The sequence below is a fragment of the Bos mutus genome, chromosome 4 (genome assembly GCF_027580195.1).
Source record: "Bos mutus isolate GX-2022 chromosome 4, NWIPB_WYAK_1.1, whole genome shotgun sequence".
Classification (NCBI taxonomy): domain Eukaryota; kingdom Metazoa; phylum Chordata; class Mammalia; order Artiodactyla; family Bovidae; genus Bos; species Bos mutus.
The window spans coordinates 25,157,257-25,183,850 of NC_091620.1; the positions used below are offsets into that span (position 1 = coordinate 25,157,257).

Sequence of the window (26,594 nt, forward strand, 5' to 3'; positions counted from 1 at the left end):
TAAACGCCCAAAGGAAGCTAAAATGATATTAATATATAGAAAATCAGCTTGTTATAGTTATTACTTTTTACTGTGGGTTCAGAACCTGGTCTGAATTTTTGCTGCTCAGCTTTCTCCCCGCACCAGAGTGGGAGCCACAGATCCAGAGACTGTTTCCCTGGTAACGCTCCTAGCCTTTCCCCCGCCCCTCCTCCTCTTCCCGCGAGAAGAGACAGTCCCGTCCTTCCGGTAACTGGAGACGCACGAGCGGGTCGATTTCGCTGTCTCGCTTGGTTTCGCGCATGTGCGGTGGAGAGTGGCGCGAACCCGCCGCTTCCGGCCGAAGAACACGGTGCGTTTTCGGGGTCATCTTTGTGCTTCCTGGACTAGGAGTCCGCGCGGGCCGTAGGAGTTTCGCGCCTGCGGACCTGGCGAGGGTTCAGCCAAAGGGGAATGTGGCCAGACCACCCACTTCCCGTAGTGGAAGGGAGGAAAGAAGCCATAGGAGTTGCTAAAGTTTGTACTGGGACAGCCAGGGAGGGAAGCTTTCTGCACTGGGGATTATTGACTCCTGGTCAGGGTGGCGGGAAGGGTACTGATCTGTACTTAATGGGATACGACTCCCTAGAGCAGGAACAGGCCTTAACACTTGTCTGCAAAAGATTGGCCCTAGCGAAACAGAGGAAGTATACATCCCAATGTGGACCAAAACTGCTCACTGTCCCCACTCACCCTTATTCCGTTCACACCGCGAGTATTCGCCCTTCTAAAACCTAAATCCTTGTACTTTTATTAGCAACACAAAACGGAGATGGCCTGGGTGCAGAGTTGGTAAAGATCGTAGGCAGTTAATGATTTCTGCACAGGCATGTAGCAGGAGAATAATGACGTATTTTATTTGGAATATTTTCTCACCAAACTTGGTATTTTGGATTTCTTATAGCTCTTGGCCTGGTCCTTGTTACATATTCCAAAAACACAACACTAATCCTTGAATTGCAAAGTAAGACAGTTTTCTTTATTGGGAATGTTAAATTATTCTCTGAAGGGACCACCCAGTTCTCTGTGGTGCCAATGAAGCTGTCATTTAGGGTTCCTTTTTCATATTAAAGGGTATTAATTAATATTAAAGGGTATTAACTAATATTAAAGGGGAAAAACATTTGAAAGATGAGGAAAAGTATGTGCAATTTTAAGTTACCCACTGGGTGACTGAACAACAATAATAGACACAAGTTTGATTTCTTAAATGGAGCAGTAGTTCCTTTTGATTAATTCCTAAGCTTTTTGATTTTGAACAGATGCAAGGGGAGCCAAACCCAAGTGCTTCCCTTATTGACAGAACCATCAAGATGAGAAGAGAAACAGAAGCTAGGAAAGTGGTTTTAGCCTGGGGACTCCTAAATGTGTCTATGGCTGGAATGATATATACTGAAATGTAAGTTAATTAGCCAAAAAAAGTGGGAAAAAAGTAAAAATTGAAGAGGCCAACAGTTGATTCCACAAGTTTTGTGTTTTGATTTTTTGGGGGTGTGTGTGTCTTAATATTAAAAAGCCTTTCTGATTTTTTTCAGGACTGGAAAATTGATTAGTTCTTATTATAATGTGACATATTGGCCACTCTGGTATATAGGTAAGTAATTTTCACTGTGATTTAGAGTTACTCCCAATGAAAAACTGCACTCAAGTTGAATTCAACTTAGTATTCATTCCTTTATTCAACACATATTTGAATGCCTGCTATGTTCCCAAAACTGGGAATACACTAGGAAGGGAACAAGGTCCATACCCTCATGGGAGGAATACTCTAGTAGAAGAGACAATCAGTTAATAAACAGTACAATTCCAGGTAATCATGAGTTCTGTTAAGAAAAATAAACTTTGGAGCTGGTAAGATTTGTATTTGTTATTCTCCCTGAATTGCCTTCCTTACTTCTCTATGTTTTCACCTTTCAAGACCAACCAGATTTTTTTCCCATTGATACCTTCCTCGGTTTCCTCTCTCTGTTCTTCAGTAGTTCTTAGGTATAATGAGTCTTTGTGGCCATTAAAATTCCAAAGTCTAATACATACATTAAAGTCTTGATAGGGAAGTGATGGGGCAAGTGGAAGAGCAAGAGTTTTGAAATCTGTATACCTGAATTAGAATCATGTCTTCAGTGACTAGCTGTGTGCTATCACAAAAGTCACCTGACTTCTTTACACCTGTTGGCAGAGCTTTAAAATCAAGGTGAAAATGTTTATTGTAAAAGGATTAATGATAATATTTTGAAACTCACTGGTAAATGCCCTAATAGACATTCATTAGATGTTAACTGTTAATGAGGAATAAGAATATAGTTTTTAATTTTTTTGTTTTTAATTTGCTAAAGTATGCATGGTTTTCTTTCTCCCATTTAAATGTTCCACTCCCCTTTTAAAAAATAAATTGTTCTCTTCCAGAGCTTGCCCTTGCATCTCTCTTCAGTCTAAATGCCTTATTTGATTTTTGGAGGTATTTCAAATGCACTGTGGCAGCAACAAGTCTGGTTGTTAGCCCTGAACAGCAAACACTTTTAGGGCTGAAAACAGCTGGTAAGTGTTTTATACCTTTTGCAAAGGTGAGGGGAAAGTTTGGCAGTAAATCTCTCAATTTAATTTTCTCATAAACTCAGCTAGAAGGGATTTCTAACGCCATCTGATTCAACTCTATTAAACAGTTTTACAATAAATTGTCTTAAGATCAATGATTATATTCCTATTTATATAAATTAAATAACATTCATAGCCTCATGGAAGTTTGTTCCATGGTTTAATTACAGTTAAAATTAAATGACTAATTTTTGCTGCATTAAAGCCAGTTTCTTATTTTGAACTTGATGGAAAATGGTACACAACCATTTGTGTCTTTTGGTAATAATACTTTATGTAATTTAACAACCAAGTCACACTTACTTGCCATTTCCCTGACAAAGATTCAGTTCATTGCATTTGTTTTCATAGAAATTTTATTTACTGTATGTGTGCTCAGTTGCTCAGCCGTGACGGATTCTTTGCAACTCTTTGAAACTCACTGGTAAAATTTTTGATCTATGGACTGTGGCCCTCGGGGCTCCTCTGTCTGTGGAGTGGGTTGCCATTTCCTCCTCCAGGGGATCTTCCTTACCCAGGGGTCGAACTCTCATCTCTTGTGTCTTCTGCATTGGCAGGCAGTATACTTACACACAATTATTTGTTTGTTCCTTCTAGTTGTACAGACTACTCCTCCACATGATCTGGCAGCAGCCCAAATCCCTCCCTCTCCACCTTCTCCTTCAATTCAGGGTCAGAGTGTGTTAAGTTACAGCCCATCTCGCTCACCCAGTACCAGCCCCAAGTTCACCACCAGCTGTATAACTGGATATAGCCCTCAGCTGCAAGGTCTGTCATCAGGTGGCAGTGGGTCTTACAGCCCCGGATTGACCTACTCACCCATCAGTGGTTATAACAAGGTAGGCCTCTTATCTCCTACGATTTGACTTACTGTTTCTATTACTACTACTATTTTGATTACTATTTTAAAAGTGGGAGGTTTGAATTGAAAATCACCTAGTGAGTCAAAACTCTTTTTTTTTTAATCAATGAAGAAACCCAGAACCAGTGGGTAATTGACTTGCCCAAATTTGCCTATTTAAGAGCCAGGAACAGGGCTTCCTTGGTGGCTCAGTGGTGAAGAATCTGCCAGCCGGTACAGGAGACATGGGTTTGATCCCTAGTCTGGGAAGATTGCCATGAGACTACTAAACCTTGCACTGCAGTCACTGAGCCTGCCCTCCAGAGCCCGGGAGCCACAACTACTGTGCTGTGTGTAGCAACTGCTAATAAGAGAAACGACTGCAATGAGAAGCCCGCACAGGAGAGGGAAGCCCCCAGTCTCCACAGCTAGAGGAAAACCTGCACGCACAGCAGTGAAGAGCCAACACAGCCAAAAATTTTAAAAAAGAGCCAAGAATAGAACCCAGATTTCCTGACACCAGTTAGAAGTTCTTTATATCACATCTTAAAAGAATCCTCAAAAAAAAAAAAAAAAAGATTTAGCTTTTGCAAAAGACAATGTACTGAGGGTCACCATCTAGGATTTTTCTGCAGACTCTGTATTTATTTATTTGTTTAATTTTATTTTGGGGCGTACAGCATGGCATGTAGGGTGATGGTTCCCTACTATCTCTTGTTAAGTGAGGAGTGTCTGGCAATGAAAACAAGACCTGTGTGCAAGTCTTTGTATGGGTATAAATTTTCCGCTTTTTTGGGTAAATGCAAAGGAGCAGGATGTTTGCTATTGTATGGTTTAGTTTTGTACGAAAGTGCCACACTGTCTTCCAAAGTGACTACCGTTTTGCATTCCACCAGCAATGAATCCAAGTTCCTGTTACTCTACATCCTTGCCAGCGTTTGATGTTCAGTGCTCTGGATTTTGACCATTCTAGTTGGTGTGTTACTTTTTGAAAGTTCAAAAACCAAAACAAAGAAGTATCAATTAAAGAGAAATAAAGTCAAGTTCTTTCACTTTGTACAGCTGGCAAGCTATAGTCCCTCTCCTCCTCCTCCGTATCCTACGACCGTTGGTCCAGTGGAGAGCAGTGGGCTGAGATCTCGCTACCGCTCCTCACCCACCGTCTACAACTCCCCTACTGACAAAGAAGACTACATGACCGACCTGCGAACCTTGGATACTTTCCTTAGAAGTGAAGAAGAAAAACAGCAGAGAGTTAAGCTGGGTATGTATATATTTTACTTGGAGCTAATATACATATTTGGGGTGTTGGTTATTGTTCATATATTATTTTTCTTACTTTGATCCTATGCATAATTGTTTCAAATCTTTTTACTAATACACCTTGTGTAGCTTAGCAGAGGAATTTATTTTGTTTTTGTATTTTGTGCTGTTGGAGAAGGCAATGGCACCCCACTCCAGTACTCTTGCCTGGAAAATCCCATGGACGGAGGAGCCTGTTAGGCTGCAATCCATGGGGTCGCTAAGAGTCAGACACGACTGAGCGACTTCACTTTCACTTTTCACTTTTATGCATTGGAGAAGGAAATGGCAACCCACTCCAGTGTTCTTGCCTGGAGAATCCCAGGGACGGGGGAGCCTGGTGGGCTGCCGTCTATGGGGTCGAACAGAGTCGGACACGACTGAAGCGACTTAGCATAGCATAGCATAGCATTTTGTGCTGTTAGAATCAAGTTCATCAAAATTTAAGATGTAAAATAGAGCTGAGCTAACAGAAATCTTAAACCTTTCATTTACGATTAAAAGCTTTTTTGTATAACGTAATTTATAATTTGTTTAAAAGTTGAGGTTATAAAGTGTTTTTGAAGCGGTGTGTGGCAGGGCGTGGTGAAGTGAGGGTTGTCTCTTGGGGTAGTTCTTGTGAAGGTTGGTGTAGCAGGGAGAATGGAGGGAGCATGGATTTACACCAGACATGCTGCTGTTCTTCAGAACATTTTTTAACTTGTCTCTTGTTTACCTTGGGAAACAATGTTAGCAAATCTTAATCTCTTTGGGGTGGATTTGATTATTACAAAGTCAATTATTTGAAACCAAATTAGGTTATCGAGCCGAGTAATGATTTTTCCCCCTCAGGAACTTTAACAGAAAGCGCCTTCGGTGCTAAAGCACGGCCGCAATGAGGAAGCCAGTTATTGGACCATGGCTCTTTGTGTCACTCGAAGTCTCTCTATTGATTTTTAATTTAATTTTGCCTGAAAGTGCCACAGATGTCAAAGAAACAAATCAATATTACCTTGTTATTTGTCGATACATGCTTTTTCTTCTTTTTAAATTTGGAAATATTTCAAGGAAACCGAAAATTACAGAGTAAAATACAAAGAACCCTGTGTACCCTCTACATTGCCTTTGTCACAGCCAGATATTTTCTGGCTTCCATTTTTATTTCTTCTTTAACCTATACAAGTTATTTAGAAATACTGTTTGGAAGTATTATTGGTGATTGGTGTTGCTTTGAATTTCCAAATATGGGAAATGAAAGGCTTCGTTATCTTTTTTTTCCCTCCCCTAAGTTAATTGTACGGTGACTAGAGGTTTTGATCTGTACCCTATTAATTTTTTCATAGTTTTTGAAGCCTGTACCTAGGCCTGCTATTTATGACCACTTTTTGTGAGTGGATCTTAGTGTGTTGAAAAGAATGCATAGTCTATAAATATTGGGCTTCTTGTTTGTTCATTGAGTCAAGCTTCATAATGATATTCTTAAATTCTTTATTAATTTTTATCTGCTTAATTTATTACTAAGAAAGTGTGCTAAATGCACCCACTGATTGTTTCCCAATAAATGTCTCCCTGTAACTGTCAAATTTGCTAAATGTTTATGAGATTCTGTTATATGCATATAAATTCAGAATATCCTTCTAGTCAGTTACTCCTTTTATCTTTATCTCTTAGGCTTTTTGCCTTTGAGTCTGTTGTGTCTGACACTAACAGCTATACTAATTTTCTTTTGGGTATTATTTGCCTGTGTATCTATGTCCATCTATATACTTTTAAGCCTTCTGGGCCCAGAGGTTTTAGGTAATTAAGTATTTTGTATGAATTAATCTGTATTAATATTTTGTGGAAAACTACTTTGAGACTATAAATATCCTTTTCTTTATCAAATTTTCACTTAATAGCTTTAATACCCTTTTAAGATTCTTTTCAAAGTTAATTATTACTGGTTGTCATGGTACTTCTCTAATTTTTCATTCCTTTTTTTATTTATCCCTTTTTTGTTTTTTATAAACTTTGTGTGTGTGTGGTTAAATTTACATAAGAGTTACCATTTTAAACATCTTAAGTGTATCATTTAGCATTACGTACATTCAGTTTGTTGTGCAGCCACTTCTTAAATATACATATTTGTTAGTATTCTCTTGTAAGGTAGAGCTTCTTTCCTCCAGTTAGGTTATTTTGATGCTTAGATTGTCTCAGATTTGGCTAGTGTGATTGTCTAGCTTCTGTGTTCTTCTGGTATCATTCTTTGAACACTCCTCCCCCCTCCCCCAACCCTACCCCCAACCCACTTCCCATAAGATTTTCCAGGCTCTTCTTTCTCTAGTAACTAGCTTTGGAATTAGTCTGTTTTTCTGAGGGGTCGTGTTTGCTTTTAGTGGAGAAAGATATTTTGTAATTAATGTCTGTGCACTGGATATGCCATGGTTAATCTTAAGTCCACTGGGCAGACAGCTGGGAAACAGATATGGAAACACTCACACACACACACTTGTATATTTCTCCATCCGTCCGTGAAAGTGAAGTCCGTCAGTTGTGTCCAACTCCTTGCAACCCTACAGACTGTGGCCCACCAGGCTCCTCCGTCCATGGGATTTTCCAGGCAAGAATATTGGAGTGGGTTGCCATTTCCTTCTCCAGGAGATCTTCCCGACCCAGGGATCGAACCCAGCTCTCCTGCATTGCAAGCAGACTCTTTACTGTCTGAGCCACCAGGGAATCCATCTATATGTATTAAAAACCATAAGTTCCTGTGATACCTCCAATTCCAGTCCAACTATACAGGGTTTGTCTTAGCCTCCTTCCTTTACAGATTTATAACTCCTTTCTCCAATAATGAGAAAATGGACACTCACATATACTGTTTGTTGTTCAGTCGCTAAGTCGTGTCCGACTCTTTGTGACCCCATGGACTGCAGCACGCCAGACTCCTCTGTCTTCCACTATCTCCTAGAGCTTGCTCAAATTCATGTCCATTGAGTCAGTGATGCTGTCTAACCATCTCATCCTCTGTCGTCACCTTCTCCTTTTGCCTTCTGTCTTTCCGAGCGTCAGTCTTTTCCATTGCGATAATTCTTTGCATGAGGTGGCCAAGGTATTGAAAGCCTCAGCTTTAGCATCAGTCCTTCCACTGAATATTCAGGGTTGATTTCCTTTAGGATTGACTGGTTTGATTTCCTTGCAGTCTAGGGGCCTCTCAGGAGTCCTCTCCAACACCACAGTTCAAAAGCATCTATTCTTCAGCACTCAGCCTGCTTTATCATTGAACTCTCACATCCATACCTGACTACTGGAAAAACCACAGCTTTGACTTATACACACCTTTGTTGTCAAAGTGATGTCTCTGCCTTTTAATACACTGTCTGGGTTTGTCATAGCTTTCCTCACAAGGAGCATCTTTTTATTTCATGGCTGCAGTCACTGTCTGCAGTGATTTTGGAGCCCAAGAAAATAGTCTGTCACTGCTTCCACTTTTTCCCCTTCTGTTTGCCATGAAGTGATGGAACCAGATGCCATGATCTTCATTTTCTGAATGTTGAGTTTTCAGCCAACATTTTCACTTTCTTCTTTCACCCTCCTCAAGAGGCTCTTTAGTTCCTCTTCATTTTCTGCCATTAGAGTGGTATCATCGGCATTTATGAGGTTGTTGATATTTCTCCTGGCAATCTTGATTCCAGCTTGTGCTTCATCCAGCCCATCATTTCACATGATGTGCTCTGCGTAGAAGTTAAATAAGCAGGGTGACAGTATCCAGCCTTGCTGTATTCCTTTTGCAATTTGAAACCAATCTGTTCCATATCTGGTTCTAACTGTCGCTTCTTGACCTGTACACAGGTTTCTCAGAAGGTAGTTTACATGCATCTCCTAAGAACAAGGACATTTTCCTTTCTGACTACCATATGATTTTCATATTTAAGTTACTACTATTCTTCATATTTACCTTTCCTCCAGTGGACCCAATAACGACCTTGGTAGCTCTTTTCTTTTATTGATGGAGGATCCAGTCAGGGACCACATATTTCATTTAATTGTCATGCTTCTTTAGTCTTTTTTCATCTGGACCATTTATGAGTGTTTGTTCTCTTTTTTGTCTTTTATGACATTTACATTTTGAAGATACAAGGCCAGTTTGGTAGATTTGTATTTGTGTGATGGTTTTCTCATTGTTAGATTCATTTTAAATATTTTTTGGCAAGAATAAAACTTAGCTGGTGGTATGTTCCTTTCAGTGCATCACATCAGAGGATACATGATATTATTTGTCCCTCTATTGGCAAAGTTAAATTGGATCTCCTGGTCATAGTGATGGCACAGTTTGTTCATAGTAGCTTTTCCCTTCTGTAATTTATGAACAATCTATATAGTATGATGCTTTTGAGACTTAGGACTATGCTGTTCCCTTAAGCAGTCTTTCCCTCCAGCAGTTTTAGCATCCATTGATGATCCAGTGTTACTACAGTAGTAGTTGCAAAAGGGAGACTTTCTAATATTTCCATTTCTTCAGTGTACATTTAGTATTTTGGCATTCTGCTATAAAGAAGAGCATTCTGTTTTATTCCTCACTCCACAGTTTGTTTTATCCAGTTAGGACTGATGGTTCTGTCTTTTTAATTTAAACTTTAAACTGCTGTTTAACTCATTGAGTTTTTTAATTTGTCTTTTTTTTTTTTTTTTTCTGGTTTCAACATTTTATTTGCTTCTCTTTGATATATGCCTGATTTATTTTAGAGTATCTTGCTTTGTTCTTATGTTTTCCATTCTTTTTCTTATCTCAGTCACTTTAAGCATACTTTAAAATTCCTGTCCAGTAGCTCCATTATCTAAAGTTCTTGATTACATACTAACATTTTTTTCTTGTTGATGCATTTTCTTGGAGATATGTTTCTTTGTGTTTTACGCATTTTTCATTTTTGGTAAGCCCGTCTTCGGTAGAGTTTCATCTGTGCTGTTTCGGTCTTAGGCAGGCTGGATGGAAGCCTTTTGTTTCCTCCTAGCAGTTTCATATTTGCCTCTATCCGGTGATTGAGGAATATCATTGATCCTGAATTAATTTAAGTAATTTCTGGGCTTGGAGGTTCCTGGACCTTACAGGGAGTATAAATGGGTGCAGTAAACCCACATGAAGGCGGAGCTGTAATTTTTAAATCTCTGGGGATTTCTTTTTAAAAACAACCTAAGAGAGACAGGCTTCCCTGTTACCTCCTGGTGTCAGTGAACAGATGTTCTTTTCCTTATCCACTGAGAACACAGCCCCTTGAGGTCCTCAGCTGTGTGCCAGGTGCAGGGAATAGAGGTAGGAAGGAGGCCTCAGTCTAGCCCGATACCTGTATGCACATTTCCAGTTCCCAGGCACTGAAGTCCACACTGATAGGTTTCCCAAAGCCTACAAAATTCTCCAGAGCAACCGCAGCATCACTTCACACACAGACCACTGGCCACTCTGATTTTCAATTCCCTCTTCATTTTTAGCAGCTATTCCTATTACATATTTGCAAGCTCCATTATTCATTTAAATTATATGTTTTATTATTCTTACATCTTTGGGGTTGTCCAGTTGTGGATTTTGTGCTATTTTGGTGGTGATGGTCATTATAGAGAGGCCCTGTTGTGTCACTTCTTGCTATATATTTTCCTTGTACTTTAGCTCATGTACAACAGATATAAAACTGTATTTCTGTCATCTACATAGAACTTTTGTCATCTAAAGCCAGACTTCTTTGAAATTTTCCTTAAGTTCAGGTTTGCCCTCAGAAAGCTTGATTACTGTTTTTAAAATTAACAGTCAAAATAATTAGTCAAAATAGGGTAAACTGTTTGCTCTTATCATGACCCCATGTCTCTTCCTTTTTTATTCCCTATGTATTCAGTCATTGTACTTGTTTAAAACTTTTCTTGACAGTATTCATTCTTCTAAGTCAATGTTGCCAGAAGTTCTACTTGGAAATATCACACCAAGTGTGATATTTCTTTATTATACATAGTTATTATCTTTATGCCAGTATGGAGCATACTTTCACCAATGCTACCAGCACAAGACTGGCTCACCTCCAAGGTTTTGATGCTGTGACTTGAAATACTGCCACATGTCCCTTTCATTTCTCATCCTCCATGCCTCTAAACATCAAAAGAAGACCAGTTTTATTATTTTACAATCATGCCTTTTAAAAATACTGCTAAGATTAAAAAAACTAGTCTCTCTTTGTGATTTTTCTGTGAGGGTACTAAATATCAATTGATATTTTAACATCAGTTAAACTTTGAAAAAAATAAACTCTTCCTAAGCATCAGTGGACATGAGTTTGACCAAGCTCTAGGAGATGGTAAAGGACAGGGAAGCCTGGGGTGCTGCAGTCCATGGGGTCACAGTCGGACATGACTGAGTCAGACACAACTGAGTGACTCAACAACAGCAAAGTATCATATAATTGTCATTGAAAATTTGCTGTTTATTAACGACTTGTCCTAGATGTTGGGCTTCCCAGGTGGCGCAGTGGTAAAGAACCCGCCTGCTAATGCAAAAGACGTGGGTTCAGTCCCTGGGTTGGGAAGATTCCCCTGGAGTAGGAAATGGCAACCCACTCTAGTATACTTGCCTGGAAAATTCCATGGACAGAGGAGCCTGATGGGCTACAGTCCATGGGGTTATAAAGAGTCAGACACGATTGAGCACACACGTACTAGATACTAGGGGGAAAAATACTCCCTGCCCTCGAGGACCTCAAATTTTGTTTGGGAAAGGAGACAAACCTTAAAATGTGGTAAGTACTGTGGTAAAGTCCCCTGTGGTATTAAGTCCCTAAATGTGACTGTTTACATTTCCTAAAAGTAAAATGATAAACCTAGAAGTGTAATCAGCAGACAGTCTCTTAATACAAGACAAGAGTTACTAAACTATAAATAGACCACAGTGTAGCGCTGGGAAGAGTGAGTTTAGCTGGTAGCCAAAAGACTAGTATATTAATAGGAGGCGGTAGTTATCCCATTCAGAAAGAGCTTCTAAAAATTCAAGCAAGAACTTAGCCTATTTATTTCCTGATGAAATTTGTCTTTTGTTTCTCTCTGAATCATTGGAAAGTCTTAGAGAATGAAACAAGCTTAATTTTACAACAAAAATAAGCAGACACTTTCAACCACTTAGAAATCTCATGGCTGTTAAAGTGATACTGCTCAGAAAAAGTTCTTTTTAATGTTTAGCATGAGCACTCCATTTCTCTAAAGAAAAGATAATGTTGGGAGGAGAGAAGACTTTGTCTTGGGTTGCCATTGCATAGGTTCCTAGATACCCAGAGCTCATATACCAGCCCCTTATATCAAAATTACTACACCATACTGTGATACTCCTTCCATTCATCGTTGTAGGAAGCCCAGATTCTACTTCGCCTCCCACCAGTCCTACTTTCTGGAACTACAGCCGTTCTGTGGGGGATTATGCACAGACTTTGAAGAAGTTTCAGTATCAGCTTGCCTGTAGGTCTCAGGCGCCATGTGCTAACAAAGATGAAGCCGATCTCAGCTCTAAACAAGCTGCAGAGGAGGTAAATGGAAAATGAAAGTGACTTGATGTTTGTGATTTACAGGTTGTTTGAAAGTCTTCTTTTCTACTTCTGGAAATTGTTTTCTGTAACATCCACTTTTACTGGCTAGAAATGTAAATCTGGCACATGTTGTACACTAGAAAGGGGCTTTCCTGGGGGCTCAGATGGTAAAGAGTCTGCCCGCAGTGTGGGAGACCTGGGTTCAATCCCTGGGTCTCAAGATCCTCTGGAGAAGGGACTGGCAAACCACTACAGTCCATAGGGTCTCAAAGAGTCGCACACAACTGAGCGACTTCACTGTCACTTTCTCAAACACTAGAAAGACCCCTAGCTAACTTGTGTATTGAAAATTGAATTATATTCTACATTTTACTCTTTATGACACAGAGTTAACATTGGTGTCCTACCTAAAACATTTTGTGGCACTCATTCATAAAAAGATACCTCAGGTATCTATTTGTACTTAACACATACAAGATTCTTGCTCTTAAAATAACATTTGGATTAGAACATTTGACTAGAATATACATTTGATATGGAACATTTTGTAGTTTCATCAGTTTAGTACCAAATAAAGGATTTTGAATTTTCTTCTTAAAAGAAAGAATATTCTTTGAACATACCAATGTAAGGAATTTTAAATGTATGTGCATGAATAGCACCTGATTAACATGTTAATCAGGTTAATCCGGTTAGTATTGATGTTAATCAGGTCAGTATTGATGATCGTGAAGTTTTTTAAAAAGTATTCAAAATATATCTGAGGGTGGGGGAAGGGATGACTGATAACCTGGCAAGACTTTTCCTCACTGATTGTTCATTCTAAACATTTTTTTTTTTTAACAGGTTTGGGCAAGAGTAACTATGAATAGACAACTTCTTGATCATATGGATTCATGGACAGCTAAGTTCAGAAATGTGAGCTTTGACATTACTCTGTGGACAATGTTTGTGCCTCTTTATATACAAAGTATGTTATTAGAGTATCAGTTAGAGATGTTAATTATTAGACTATCAGAATTAAATATTACTAAAACTGCACTATGGGTGACACACACAAGGATGAAGAAGACGTTTACCATATGGTGTCTGCATTCTTGGGACTTTTCCCCTCAACACTTAGCAAATCACCGTATTTTGAGTGGATAAAGGAACAGTGTATTTAGTTGTTAAGATCTTCCCTTTCCCAACATCTCAATTTTGCTTTTCAGAGAGCTTTCCTATTAGAGCCTGTTGTGTGTCTAGACATGTGAGGGAAGCAAAAATGAGGTCATTATTCTCTGAAAACTTCAGTGTTAAAGAACATAACATATACTTGAAGCTGCTTCAGAGTGTATCCTTTTCTTCAATTTTTCATGAGAAGAGCCTTCAATCTTTGGCCTGGAGGTTGGCAAAAGCCAGCTCTCGCACATACAGAGTGAGTTTCCTGGCTTCACCCCTACCTCATTCTATTGCTCTCTGTAGTACCCACATGTCCCCAGTCTGGGGGGTAAATTGGCCCCTCCCCCACTGCAGGAAGCCCCACTTCGAGTCTGTAGAAGCTTCTTCCACTGTTTCATCCCCCACCGTTTACTCGCCAACTCCCCATCTTCTGGAAATATTATTTGTTGAAGTCATTTATTTGTACTCATTTTTTGTTCTTTTGCTGTAATTTACATAGGGTATCAAGAGAGGGTATGGTGAAAATAGTAGGCTACTTTATTGAACCAGAAGCCTGGTTGGCTTTCTTGAATAAAAATTCCGTAGCCAGCCCTAGAACTACTCAGTGAGGCCTCCTAGGAGTGAGGCCTCGATTTCTCTCCTGCACCTCAGACAATTTTGTTGCAGCCTAAGTGTGGCTGGCAAGTAGGATACATTTAATAAATGTTGGAAGAATGAACAAGTGAAATGATGTCCTAGGACTGTACTTCCTTTTATTTCCACTTATAGGCTTATCTAAAAATGCTAATATATTTAAAAGACAAAGTCTTGGTCAGGAGTATTAGCTTGGAAGAAATGCAAACACAATCCTTGATCTGAATTCCTTAGGCTACAATGTTCTGAAATTTAGGGGATTTTATGTAGTTTCTTTTGAAAAGCAGTGTATACATATACCATATATTTTATAATACAGTAGCAGGGTCTTTTTAGTACTCAGTAATCAACCACATTATTGTTTCTGCAGCAAAATATATGAGCAATCATGCTGAGTAAGATAAAGTCTAAAAATAGTTACACAGGAATTCAATTCAGGTCTTGCCAATATATCAAATTTTCTTGCTAACTAAATTATAAAAACACATCATTTTCAGAGGTTTTTTAATTCAGAAATTTTATTAAGAGTTGTATAACTTGTATTTGATCTGAAACTTTTTTTCATCCTTCTGCTATATGGTTAAACAGAAAGGGTAGTTGAAGTAGTGATAGTGGAAGGTAGTGGAAGCAGAAAGGGTAGTTGAAGTTGGTGTTGAACACACACCCAAAACCCATAACACAAAACCAGGTTGGGTGTGGATTCTTTGAACAGTCTTTTCACATACCATGCAAAGTGGCGTTTGAAATTCCTAGTCCTAAAATGAATAGTATAATATTTACAAACTAGTTTTAAATATAATAATATCCATTTTCCACATGGTTAGGGAATTGAGGGAGCCTGCTGAGAGATAATCAGTTATGCTAGTTTTAAAAACTATTATACTAAAAAAAAAACCTATTATACTAATCACAAACCAGTAAAAAATATGTGACTAACTACCCTAGAAATAAAAACTAAAGATGATCCTTTTAGCTAAGTATTAATATATAATCATAGAAGAATTTAAGAAAAACTTAACATGTAACTGTAAATTTTATATCTTCAAAAAACAGGCAAACAGGCATATCTGATTTAAGAGTATAACTTCATTAACTTGCATTCTGTTAGCATATTTACTTAACTCTGTAACTGTGGCTGCTGTTACTTCCATTCTCTTTCACTATGTACTCTATTAATATTCAAGTACAAGACGGTAAAAAAAACTTTCACGAAAATAATCTTTTGAGAAATGCTTTAAAATTATGTGTGTAAAATCATTCATCTCATTTCTCCCTAGTGGATCAACGAGACAATATTAGTGCCGCTTGTGCAAGAGATTGAGTCTGTCAGCACGCAGATGAGGCGAATGGGTTGTCCAGAGCTGCAAATAGGAGGTATGTGAGAACAGAGCCCAGCATTTGAGTTCCTTCAGTGAATCTGCCAAGTGGAAAATTTCTTCTTGTAATGGGCTATTTAACAGCATCCTTTGTTACCTTTTTTCTTTTTTCTTTTTTTTTTTTTTACATTTTCCTGATGGCTAATAATACTGAGCATCTATTCATGTGCTGAGCCCTTTGTATATCTTCTTAGGAGAAATACCTTTTCAGATCTTTTACCCATTTTATTCCCCCCCTTACCCATTTTTAAATTGAGTTGTCTTTATTATTGAGTTGTAGGTGTTCTTTATATATTCAAGATACAAGTAGCTTATTAGATATTAATTACAAAATTGTACAAAGCATAAAAAATGTATAACAATGCTAATTTAAAATCCCCCATTTTCAATTATCTGCTAAAAATAAAACTTAAAGTTTAGTGTAATATAATTTGCCTAAAGTATATATACTATAACTTACTTAGTGCTAAGTAGTGAAGTTTAAAAAATGTAAGGAGTATTTTAGTCAACCAGATCTTTCTAGAGAATGGATTTCTCTTTGAAATATGTAAAAGCTTTGGATTGCATATTAACACTTTCCACTTGCTTTGGGTATCTTTTCATCAGTCTTTATTCTCTGGGTTAAGTATAAAATTGTACATTGCTAAAGTACTGGCATCATTGACTCAGTGGACATGAGTTTGGGCAAACTCTGAGAGATAGTGAAGGACAGGAAAGCTTGACGTGCCACAGTCAAGGGGTCACAAAGAGTCAGACACAGCTGAGCGACTGAACAACAAAGTACCAATTTACTAAGTACCCCAGTTTTTTTGTTTAGTTATTTGGCTGTGCTGGGTCTTACTTAGTTGCAGCATCTGGGATCTAGTTCCCTGACCAGGGATCAAACCTGGGCCCCCTGCATTGTGGAAGTCCCCAGATGTTTTATATGTAGTGTACACAACATTCACATTAACCTTGAAAGCTAGCTTTTAGTGCCTGTTTTATGGAACAGGCCACTAAGACTCAGAGAGGTAAAGTAACTAGCCCAGTGATTTGAGGCCAGAGCTCTCTGACTGCAGAGTTAGAAGGGTTACTTCCTAGGTCTTGGTAGTATTATTTGAACTTATAGTTAACTTTTTTGAGATTTTTTATAAGCTATAAAAATAAGTATCTTTCATATTTTACCAATGTGATGTGTTTTTTAGGAAAGAACAGCATTGTTTTATCACTGCAAAAACAACATGTGTATGTTCAGTGTAGAAAATTTGGAAAGTGGGTTTTCCTGGTGGTAAAGAATCCACCTGCCAGTGTAGGTTCAATCCCTGGTTTGGGAACATCCCCTGGAGAAGGAAATGGCAACCCACTCCGGTATTCCCCAGTCAGTCAGTTGTTTTTTTGTTTTGTTTTTTACTTTAATCATGAAAACTGTTCAGTTTTAGTTTTCATAGAAAGATCTTTCAAGAGGGAGGGGACATATGTATCAGATCAGATCAGTCGCTCAGTCGTGTCTGACTCTTTGCGACCCCATGAATCGCAGCACGCCAGGCCTCCCTCTCCATCACCAACTCCCGGAGTTCACTCAGACTCAAGTCCATCGAGTCAGTGATGCCATCCAGCCATCTCATCCTCTGTCGTCCCCTTCTCCTCCTGCCCCCAATCCCTCCCAGCATCAGAGTCTTTTCCAATGAGTCAACTCTTCCCATGAGGTGGCCAAAGTACTGGAGTTTCAGCTTCAGCATCATTCCTTCCAAAGAAATCCCAGGGCTGATCTCCTTCAGAATGGACTGGTTGGATCTCCTTGCAGTCCAAGGGACTCTCAAGAGTCTTCTTCAACACCACAGTTCAAAAGCATCACTTCTTCGGCGCTCAACCTTCTTCACAGTCCAACTCTCACATCCATACATGACCACAGGAAAAACCATAGCCTTGACTAGACGAACCTTTCTTGGCAAAGTAATGTCTCTGCTTTTGAATATGCTATCTAGGTTGGTCATAACTTTCCTTCCAAGGAGTAAGCATCTTTTCATTTCATGGCTGCGGTCACCATCTGCAGTGATTTTGGAGCCCAGAAAAATAAAGTCTGACACTGTTTCCACTGTTTCCCCATCTATTTGCCATGAAGTGATGGGACCGGATGCCATGATCTTTGTTTTCTGAATGTTGAGCTTTAAGCCCACTTTTTCACTCTCCACTTTCACCTTCATCAAGAGGCTTTTGAGTTCCTCTTCACTTTCTGCCATAAGGGTGGTGTCATCTGCATATCTGAGGTGATTGATATTTCTCCTGGCAATCTTGATTCCAGCTTGTGTTTCTTCCAGTCCAGCGTTTCTCATGATGTACTCTGCATATAAGTTAAATAAACAGGGTGACAGTATACAGCCTTGACATACCCCTTTTCCTATTTGGAAGCAGTCTGTTGTTCCATGTCCAGTTCTAACTGTTGCTTCCTGACCTGCATACAGATTTCTCAAGAGGCAGATCAGGTGGTCTGGTATTCCCATCTCTTTCAGAATTTTCCACAGTTCATTGTGATCCACACAGTCAAAGGCTTTGGCATAGTCAATAAAGCAGAAATAGATGCTTTTCTGGAACTCTCTTGCTTTTTCCATGATCCAGCGGATGTTGGCCATTTGATCTCTGGTTCCTCTGCCTTTTCTAAAGCCAGCTTGAACATCAGGAAGTTCACGGTTCACATATTGCTCAAGCCTGGCTTGGAGAATTTTGAGCATTACTTTACTAGCGTGTGAGATGAGTGCAATTGTGCGGTAGTTTGAGCATTCTTTGGCATTGCCTTTCTTTGGGATTAGAATGAAAACTGACCTTTTCCAGTCCTGTGGCCACTGCTGAGTTTTCCAAATGTGCTGGCATATTGAGTGCAGCACTTTCACAGCATCATCTTTCAGGATTTGGAATAGCTCAACTGGAATTCCATCACCTCCACTAGCTTTGTTCGTAGTGATGCTTTCTAAGGCCCACTTGACTTCACATTCCAGGATGTCTGGTTCTAGGTCAGTGATCCCACCATCGTGATTATCTGGGTCGTAAAGATCTTTTTTATACAGTTCTTCTGTGTATTCTTGCCATCTCTTCTTAATATCTTCTGCTTCTGTTAGGCCCATACCATTTCTGTCCTTTATTGAGCCCATCTTTGCATGAAATTTTCCTTTGGTATCTCTGATTTTCTTGAAGAGATCTCTAGTCTTTCCCATTCTGTTGTTTTCCTCTATTTCTTTGCATTGATCACTGAAGAAGGCTTTCTTATCTCTTCTTGCTATTCTTTGGAATTCTGCATTCAGATGTTTATATCTTTCCTTTTCTCCTTTGTTTTTCGCTTCTCTTCTTTTCACAGCTATTTGTAAGGCCTCCCCAGAAAGCCATTTTGCTTTTTTGCATTTCTTTTCCATGGGAATGGTCTTGATCCCTGTTTCCTGTACAATGTCACAAACCTCATTCCATAGTTCATCAGGCACTCTATCTATCAGATCTAGGCCCTTAAATCTATTTCTCACTTCCACTGTATAATCATAAGGGATTTGATTTAGGTCATACCTGAATGGTCTAGTGGTTTTCCCTACTTTCTTCAGTTTAAGTCTGAATTTGGCAATAAGGAGTTCATGGTCTGAGCCACAGTCAGCTCCTGGTCTTGTTTTTGCTGACTGTATAGAGCTTCTCCATCTTTGGCTGCAAAGAATATAATCAATCTGATTTCAGTGTTGACCATCTGGTGATGTCCATGTGTAGAGTCTTCTCTTGTGTTGTTGGAAGAGGGTGTTTGTTATGACCAGTGCATTTTCTTGGCAAAACTCTATTAGTCTTTGCCCTGCTTCATTCCATATCCCAAGGCCAAATTTGCCTGTTACTCCAGGTGTTTCTTGACTTCCTACTTTTGCATTCCAGTCCCCTGTAATGAAAAGGACATCTTTTTTGGGTCTTAGTTCTAAAAGGTCTTGTAGATCTTCATAGAACCGTTCAACTTCAGCTTCTTCAGCGTTACTGGTTGGGGCATAGACTTGGATTACTGTGATATTGAATGGTTTGCCTTGGAAACGAACAGAGATCATTCTGTCGTTTTTGAGATTGCATCCAAGTACTGCATTTCGGATCTTTTGTTGACCATGATGGCTACTCCATTTCTTCTGAGGGATTCCTGCCCGCAGTAGTAGATATAATGGTCATCTAAGTTAAATTCAGTCCAGTTCAGTTCGCTGATTGCTAGAATGTCAACATTCACTCTTGCCATCTCTTGTTTGACCACTTCCAATTTGCCTTGATTCATGGACCTGACATTCCAGGTTCCTATGCAGTATTGCTCTTTACAGCATTGGACCTTGCTTCTATCACCAGTCGCATCCACAGCTGGGTATTCTTTTTGCTTTGGCTCCATCCCTTCATTCTTTCTGGAGTTATTTCTCCACTGATCTCCAGTAGCATATTGGGCACCTACTGACCTGGGGAATTTCTCTTTCAGTATCCTATCATTTTGCCTTTTAATACTGTTCATGGGGTTCTCAAGGCAAGAATACTGAAGTGGTTTGCCATTCCCTTCTCCAGTGGACCACATTCTGTCAGATCTCTCCACCATGACCCGCCCATTTTAGGTTGCCCCACGGGCATGGCTTAGTTTCATTGAGTTAGACAAGGCTGTGGTCCTATTTTAGATTGACTAGTTGTCTATGAGTATGGTTTCATTGTGTCTGCCCTCTGATGCCCTCTTGCAACACCTACCATCTTACTTGGGTTTGTCTTACTTTGGGCATGGGGTATCTCTTCATGGCTGCTCCAGCAAAGCACAGCCAATGCTCCTTACCTTGGACGAGGGGTATCGGGACATATGTATACCTATGGCTGATTCATGTTTTTATTTGGCAGAAAGCAACAAAATTCTGTAAAGCAATTGTCCATCAATTTAAAAATAAATTTAAAAAAAACATGGAGAATCAGTCAGTTTTAGTTACAATTGTGTATTCTTTTTTGGAGAAAGATACTATGATAATCAACTATATATATCAGTTGTACGTTATATCATAATTTAAGAACATTAAAATGTGGAAAGTATGTATTTGGGAGTTGAGCAAATAGTATGTATGTGTATATGTTTTTAATTGAATTAAAGTCATACCTCCTTTTTTCCCTCCACTTTTTCTTTTTGCTAAGTATTCTCCAGTACTATTTTTATGGCTAGTTTATATTTCTTTTCTATGTATGTAATATATTGTATTTAACTGATCTTTGTTATTTAATAGAAGATTTTCCCCTTACTGTTACTAATAGTGCTGTGAGTAAATGTCCTTAAATATTTGTGTACATTTATAATTACTTCTTTAGGATAATTTCTGAGAGGTGAAGTTGTAAGTTCAATAGATATAAATGTATTAAGCCTTTGTACATAATCCTTCAAAAAGCTTAAAACGAATTTATATTCTAGCAATAATGTCACCTATAAGAAAGCCTCTTTTCCCAACACTGTATAGTAAGGTTGGGCATTTGAAACTTTCTGTTGGTTTATTAATTTCTTTGGATAGTAGTCTTGCATGAAATGATGAGAGAAATCACTGTCATAAAGTTTTCACTTGTCAGTGGCAGAATAGACATCTTTTAACTCAATCTGATTTTGAAAGCTATTGTGTATCTTTTTATTAATATATACACCCTGCAAGAATCTCCTGTGTATTAGTTGTTTATATAGCTGCCACCTTGCTAGAAATGGTCAAGTAAATTGTAGGTGAAGTAGATTATGCAGGTTGTTAAGATAAACTGTCATTGCTTTTATTTATTCTTCAACATCTATTCAGGGAAGAGCATTTGAAGTTTTTTTGAAGGTCCCCACGAAGAATAACCTGTGTGTCCTGTGTGTTTTAATTTTAACAGAGGCTAGTATTACTAGCTTGAAACAGGCTGCTTTAGTCAAAGCTCCACTCATTCCAACTCTGAATACAATCGTGCAGTATCTAGACCTCACTCCAAATCAGGAATACTTGTTTGAAAGGATCAAAGGTAATTATTGATTTGAAGGGGGAAAAAAATGAGAGCTGTTTCAGTACTTTGAAATTTTATAAATAAAGGTAACATGGGAAAGAAATTTTTTTTTATTATTAAGTATCACTAAGTATGGTCTTACTTTATAAATACACATTATGGCTTCATTAAGGCTAATACTTGAACAGATTTGGGTTTTATATTTTATATGCTTAAAAATGATCAAAATAATGTAATTATCCTTGAATACAGTAATAATTTTGTCCTATATAGGGAAACTTAAATATGAGCTAAATGGGTTCGCGTGAATATTTCATTCATTTTCTATTCTTAAACCACCAAGAATGGATGCCACAATGACATTCTTTATAATTTTAGTATGCTGATCTTCTTTCTTTCAGTTTTTATAGGTCATATGTAATATGTTGCTTCTTTATATGTCTGTTATATCCTGATTATTTGGGGAAAATAATCCTGGTTATTTTCCTGGGTTGGGAAGATCCCCTGGAGAAGACAAGAGCAACCCACTCCAGTATTCTCGCCTGTAAAATCCCATAGACAGAGGAGCCTGGAGGGCTGCAGTCTGTGAAGTCTCAAAGAGTTAGACATGACTGAGTGACAGAGAGTGTGCACGTATATACACGTACACAGTCTTCTCAGGAGCCTGACTTGAGAATCAGGATATTTAGCCTCCCTGATACCCCCACATACTCTGTTTATGCCTCCCTACATTCATTTGGATAGACTCTGTAAAATGGTCTCATCACTAAAACAAGTTTTAGAAATATTATTTCACTTTTCAGATTTATCATAAATCTTAATTTACGTTATGTGTTATGTTGCCCCTTCTGTATTCTAGCTTTAGACTAGGGTTCAGGAATAAACATTTATCATGACTTTTTTTTTTTGAGTATAATTGTTTTATAATGTTGTGTTAGTTTCCACCATATATATATCCTCCCTTACTTCCTGAGCCTCCCTCCCACCAGTCCCCCCAAGTCCCACCCATCTGGGTCGTCACAGAGCACCGAGCTGAGCTCCCTGTGCTGTGTGGCGGCTTCCTGCTGGCTAGCTGTTTGACACATGGTAGTATATGTCAGTGCTACTCTCTCATTCATCCCACCCTCTCCTGCTCCCCAAAAACGTTTTGTATAAGGAGAATTCAAATGTACTTAAAACTAGACACAAGAGTCTGCTCAGCCTTCTTATACCAGCACCCAGTTCTAGCAGCCATCAGTCCCTGTGCAGCCCTCACCCTTTGCATGTTCCCATCTACCTCCTCCCTTCCTGCATTATTTGAGGCCAGTTCTGTATGTCATCATCAGATTATCTGCAAGGATCTTGATATGTGTCTGTAGAAGAGGATAAGGCCTTTTAAAAAGAGAACCACAAACAGTGATCACACGTCATACTTTTATAGTATGAAAAATACAGCTTATATACATAGCCAGGTGGCACAGTGATAAAGAATCCGCCTGCCAATGCAGGAAGACCCAGGTTTGATCCCTGATTCGGGAAGATCCCCTGGAGGAGGAAATGGCAACCGACTCCAGTATTCTTGCCTGGAAAATCCCATGGATGAAGAAGTCTGACAGGCTACAGTCCATGGGGTTGCAAAGAGTCAGGCACAACTGAGTGACTAACTCTTCACTTTGCCTCATAGCTAACAAGATATTTATACATCCAAAAAAGACGTGTGTGTGCACATATATACAGAGTGTGTATACACATATATATATATATATAAAGTTTTATATGTCAAGTATACAAAAATGTTTAAAAAACAAAGTGAACATTTATATGGGGCTTCCAGATTGAACAATTACCATCCTTTCACAATATTTGATTCTCTCTATATATACATACGCACATGCATTTTACATATACACACACACATTTTTTTGCTCTAACATTGTGGACATCATTATTTCTCAGCACATGAGTTCCTAAAAGTAAGAACATTTTACATAACTGTAATAGAATTGTCAGACCTTAAGAATGAATATTTCTATATCTGATAATCCAGTTTATATTCAGATTTCCCATTTGTCCAGAGACTGTTATATACCCTTTTTTTCCCTAACTGGAATAGTTTATGTTCACACATTACATTGTATTGCTGTCTCTTTTTTTTAATCTCTTTGTCTAAAACAGTTCTGCCAATTTTTCCCCCCAACGTGACATTGCCTTTTTTAAGAATCCTGAATAGTAATCTTGTCTTACATTGGATTTATCTTACTCTTTCTTCATGGTGCTATTTAATTTTTTATATTGTGTATTTCTTTGTTTGAATGTTTTGATTGGGTTTTTAAGATGACATGCTTTCCTTGTTGTAACCCCTTAGCCTGTTTCTCCTTCTTTAGTATACATTCTTAGCTTTTTTTTAATCTCACCTCTGTTGCTACAGAACTTTCTCAGGGAGGCTGTATGAGCTCGTTTCGATGGAATAGAGGTGGAGACTTTAAAGGTCGCAAGTGGGATACAGACCTGCCCACGGATTCTGCTGTAAGTCCTCAGTTTTATTTTTATTTATTTTATTTATTTTTATTTATTTTTCTCAGTTTGACATTTTTGTTATGGGTTTATTTTTCCATTATAAAATAAGCATTAAAAGAACTTAGAGGGAATTCCCTGGTGGTCCAGTGGTTAGGACTCACTGCTTTCACTGCTGTAAGCCCAGGTTCAGTCCCTGGTCAGGGAACTAAGATCCTGCAAGCTGCATGCTGTGGCTGAAAAAGAAAAAAAAAATTGAAAAAAATGTTTTTAAATAAAAAGACTTTAGAAATTAAGTAGAAATAAAAAATTAAAATTGTACTGGCATCTTAACCCAACCACTATTAATATTTTGGTGTATTTTCTTATTTTTTCTTTACTTAGACTGTGCTATTTTTAATGTTTTTTATCACAGATGTAATTATAAAATTTGTATCCTGCTTTCTTTCACTTTTCAGTGTTTAAGTATTTGCATTATTACTCACTGTCATTTAACTGACCTTAAAGTTTTAGAAATATGTAGTGGCAGGGGGCGGATTTTTGTTTTTCTGTCTTAAATACTGTTGGGAGTAACATACTGCATGTTTCTTTCTAATTTCGGGTTATGACTTTAAGACAGATTCCTAGAATTAGATTTATGAGATCAAAGACTAAAGTTTTAGGCATTTAAAAGTTTCTCAAAATTATGTTTGTTTTTTTAAAATGACTGTTGCATGTGAAAATGAAGTTTTAAATGCTGATAGTCAAGAATGGACTATATGTGTATTTTATCTTCATTTTGCTGTTAATTAACTATATGAGGGTGAATAATCCACTTAACACAAAATTAGGAATGTGTTTTATCTTTTCATTTTATAGATTTCAGCTTACAAATATAATCACTTGAAAGCATTTTTGCTAATTCTTTCTCAGGGGAAAAATTTAAAAATTGCAATCATTATAAACAGATGTTTGAAAAGTACCACACATAGGTTTTCATGCTGACTTTGAAAAATTATTTCCTTGTCTTCAGATCATCATGCATGTATTTTGCACCTACCTTGATTCCAGATTACCTCCACATCCTAAATATCCTGATGGAAAAACATTTACTTCTCAGCACTTTGTTCAGACACCAAATAAACCAGGTATAAACAACCTCTCCTAAAAGAATGAGTTGAGCTTTTCACATAAAATAATGTAGTGGAAGCTTTTCGTTTGTTTTTTAATGTAGCCTATTTCGTTTACAGATGTGACGAATGAGAATGTTTTTTGCATTTATCAGAGTGCTATCAACCCTCCCCATTATGAGCTAATCTACCAGCGTCATGTCTACAATCTTCCAAAGGTACTTCTATTTAGAAGCAACAGCAGTTGCTATTACTAATGTCATGGATGACTTACTTTGATATTTCTTTTAAAATTAGATTCTCTTTATGAAATAGGTAAACTTCTTAAGTTAGGGGGAAAGTGCTATTTTTATATCCCTTTTTTTTAAATTCTGAAAGTAATATATACTTAATTTGGAAAAGTATGAAGAAAAGGAAGAAAAATTCATTCCATTACTTAGAGGAAGCTGTTACTATTTGGTGTTTTTGGTTTTTTTTATTTTTTTTTATTTTGGTTTTCTCTGTACTTTTTTATGGGTTGAAATCATATTGTTTGTATAGTTCTATATCGTTTTAAAAATTAACATTATAACATAATTTTCCATGACTTTAAAAGTCTTCATAAAAACACTTTTTAATGACAATTTTAAAACTTCATGATAAAGATATAATTTATGCAACCACTCCCTACAGTTGGACATTTTGGATGTTTCTAATTCTTCATTGTCATAAATACCTTTATGCATATAACTATATGTATTTTGGATAATTTTTTAGCTCAAAGTCCAAAAGTGGAATTCTAGGTAATAGAATATTTTCAAGGCTGTTAAAATATATTATCAAATTACTATATGAAAAAATTTATTGTACCAGTTTATACTTCTATCCAGACATTTTACTCTTAATTATAAACATCAGTTCTGTTGATGACCTTTGTGGTTATTTTGTTACCAGCATCTTTACTAAAGAAATTTTACGTAGACTAAATCATAAAATTATATTCTTCATTCTGTCAGATACCCAGGAGAGAATATTTCTTTTTTTTTTAAGTTTAATATTTCAACTTTGTAAGTGTAAATAATTTGGGCCATTTAAAGAAACACTGTCTTTAAAAATCATATATCCTAAAGATATTTTAGTCAAAACAACTTAAATCAGAGTGAACAGGTATAAGTTAATCAGTAAACTGAAAATCTAAATCAGGAGCTATCAGTAGTTTGATTTTAGTGCTAGCAAAATACTGCCTTGTCCCTTGTAGATAAAATAAATTTACATTTAATATATTACTTATACTGTATGTATCATAATGTATTTTAAAGCGTGATTAAAGATTTTTTAATCTCAACACTTTTGTTTAAACTGTTGATTTTGGGGGTAGTGTTTTGTGTGTAGGATATAGCGTACCAACTTCAGAGTATCTCCCAGCCAGTCCTTCGTAAATGCTGCTCCCCTTGTGTGGGAACTTCCCAGTGTGTTTATTTCTGCTTATCTTTCAGGTCTCAACTTAAAAATATCTCTTCTCAGGGAGGCATTGCTTCACTGCTCTGGTTTTTATGTATTTGTTCCCATGGCACCCTGCACCTCCTCCTCTCTCATAACATTCCTCACACGTTAGTTCTGAGTT

General features: G+C 37.8%; 1 protein-coding gene and 1 long non-coding RNA gene across 4 annotated transcripts in view; one reads left to right on the forward strand and one right to left on the reverse strand.

Moving 5' to 3' along the window:
* Nucleotides 1–233: 233 nt before the first annotated feature.
* TMEM209 (transmembrane protein 209) overlaps nucleotides 234–26,594 on the forward strand; it is a 30,409-nt gene continuing 4,048 nt past the window's right edge. Inside the window, exons 1-13 of one of the 2 annotated variants that reach the window (XM_005905277.3) lie at nucleotides 234–331; nucleotides 1,281–1,417; nucleotides 1,554–1,612; nucleotides 2,422–2,553; nucleotides 3,208–3,449; nucleotides 4,514–4,715; nucleotides 12,089–12,264; nucleotides 13,111–13,182; nucleotides 15,336–15,432; nucleotides 21,282–21,407; nucleotides 23,797–23,894; nucleotides 24,895–25,009; nucleotides 25,112–25,209. In XM_005905277.3, the coding sequence (XP_005905339.1) occupies nucleotides 1,281–1,417; nucleotides 1,554–1,612; nucleotides 2,422–2,553; nucleotides 3,208–3,449; nucleotides 4,514–4,715; nucleotides 12,089–12,264; nucleotides 13,111–13,182; nucleotides 15,336–15,432; nucleotides 21,282–21,407; nucleotides 23,797–23,894; nucleotides 24,895–25,009; nucleotides 25,112–25,209 (1,554 nt within the window). In that variant the 5' untranslated portion in view covers nucleotides 234–331. The other variant, XM_070369230.1, reaches the window with a different exon arrangement.
* Nucleotides 23,904–26,594, reverse strand: part of LOC138987600 (uncharacterized) — a 29,119-nt gene continuing 26,428 nt past the window's right edge. For both annotated transcript variants that reach the window (XR_011463952.1, XR_011463951.1), the window contains one exon: nucleotides 23,904–24,118. This is a non-coding gene — a long non-coding RNA (uncharacterized lncRNA). The remainder of the gene's footprint in view (nucleotides 24,119–26,594) is intronic.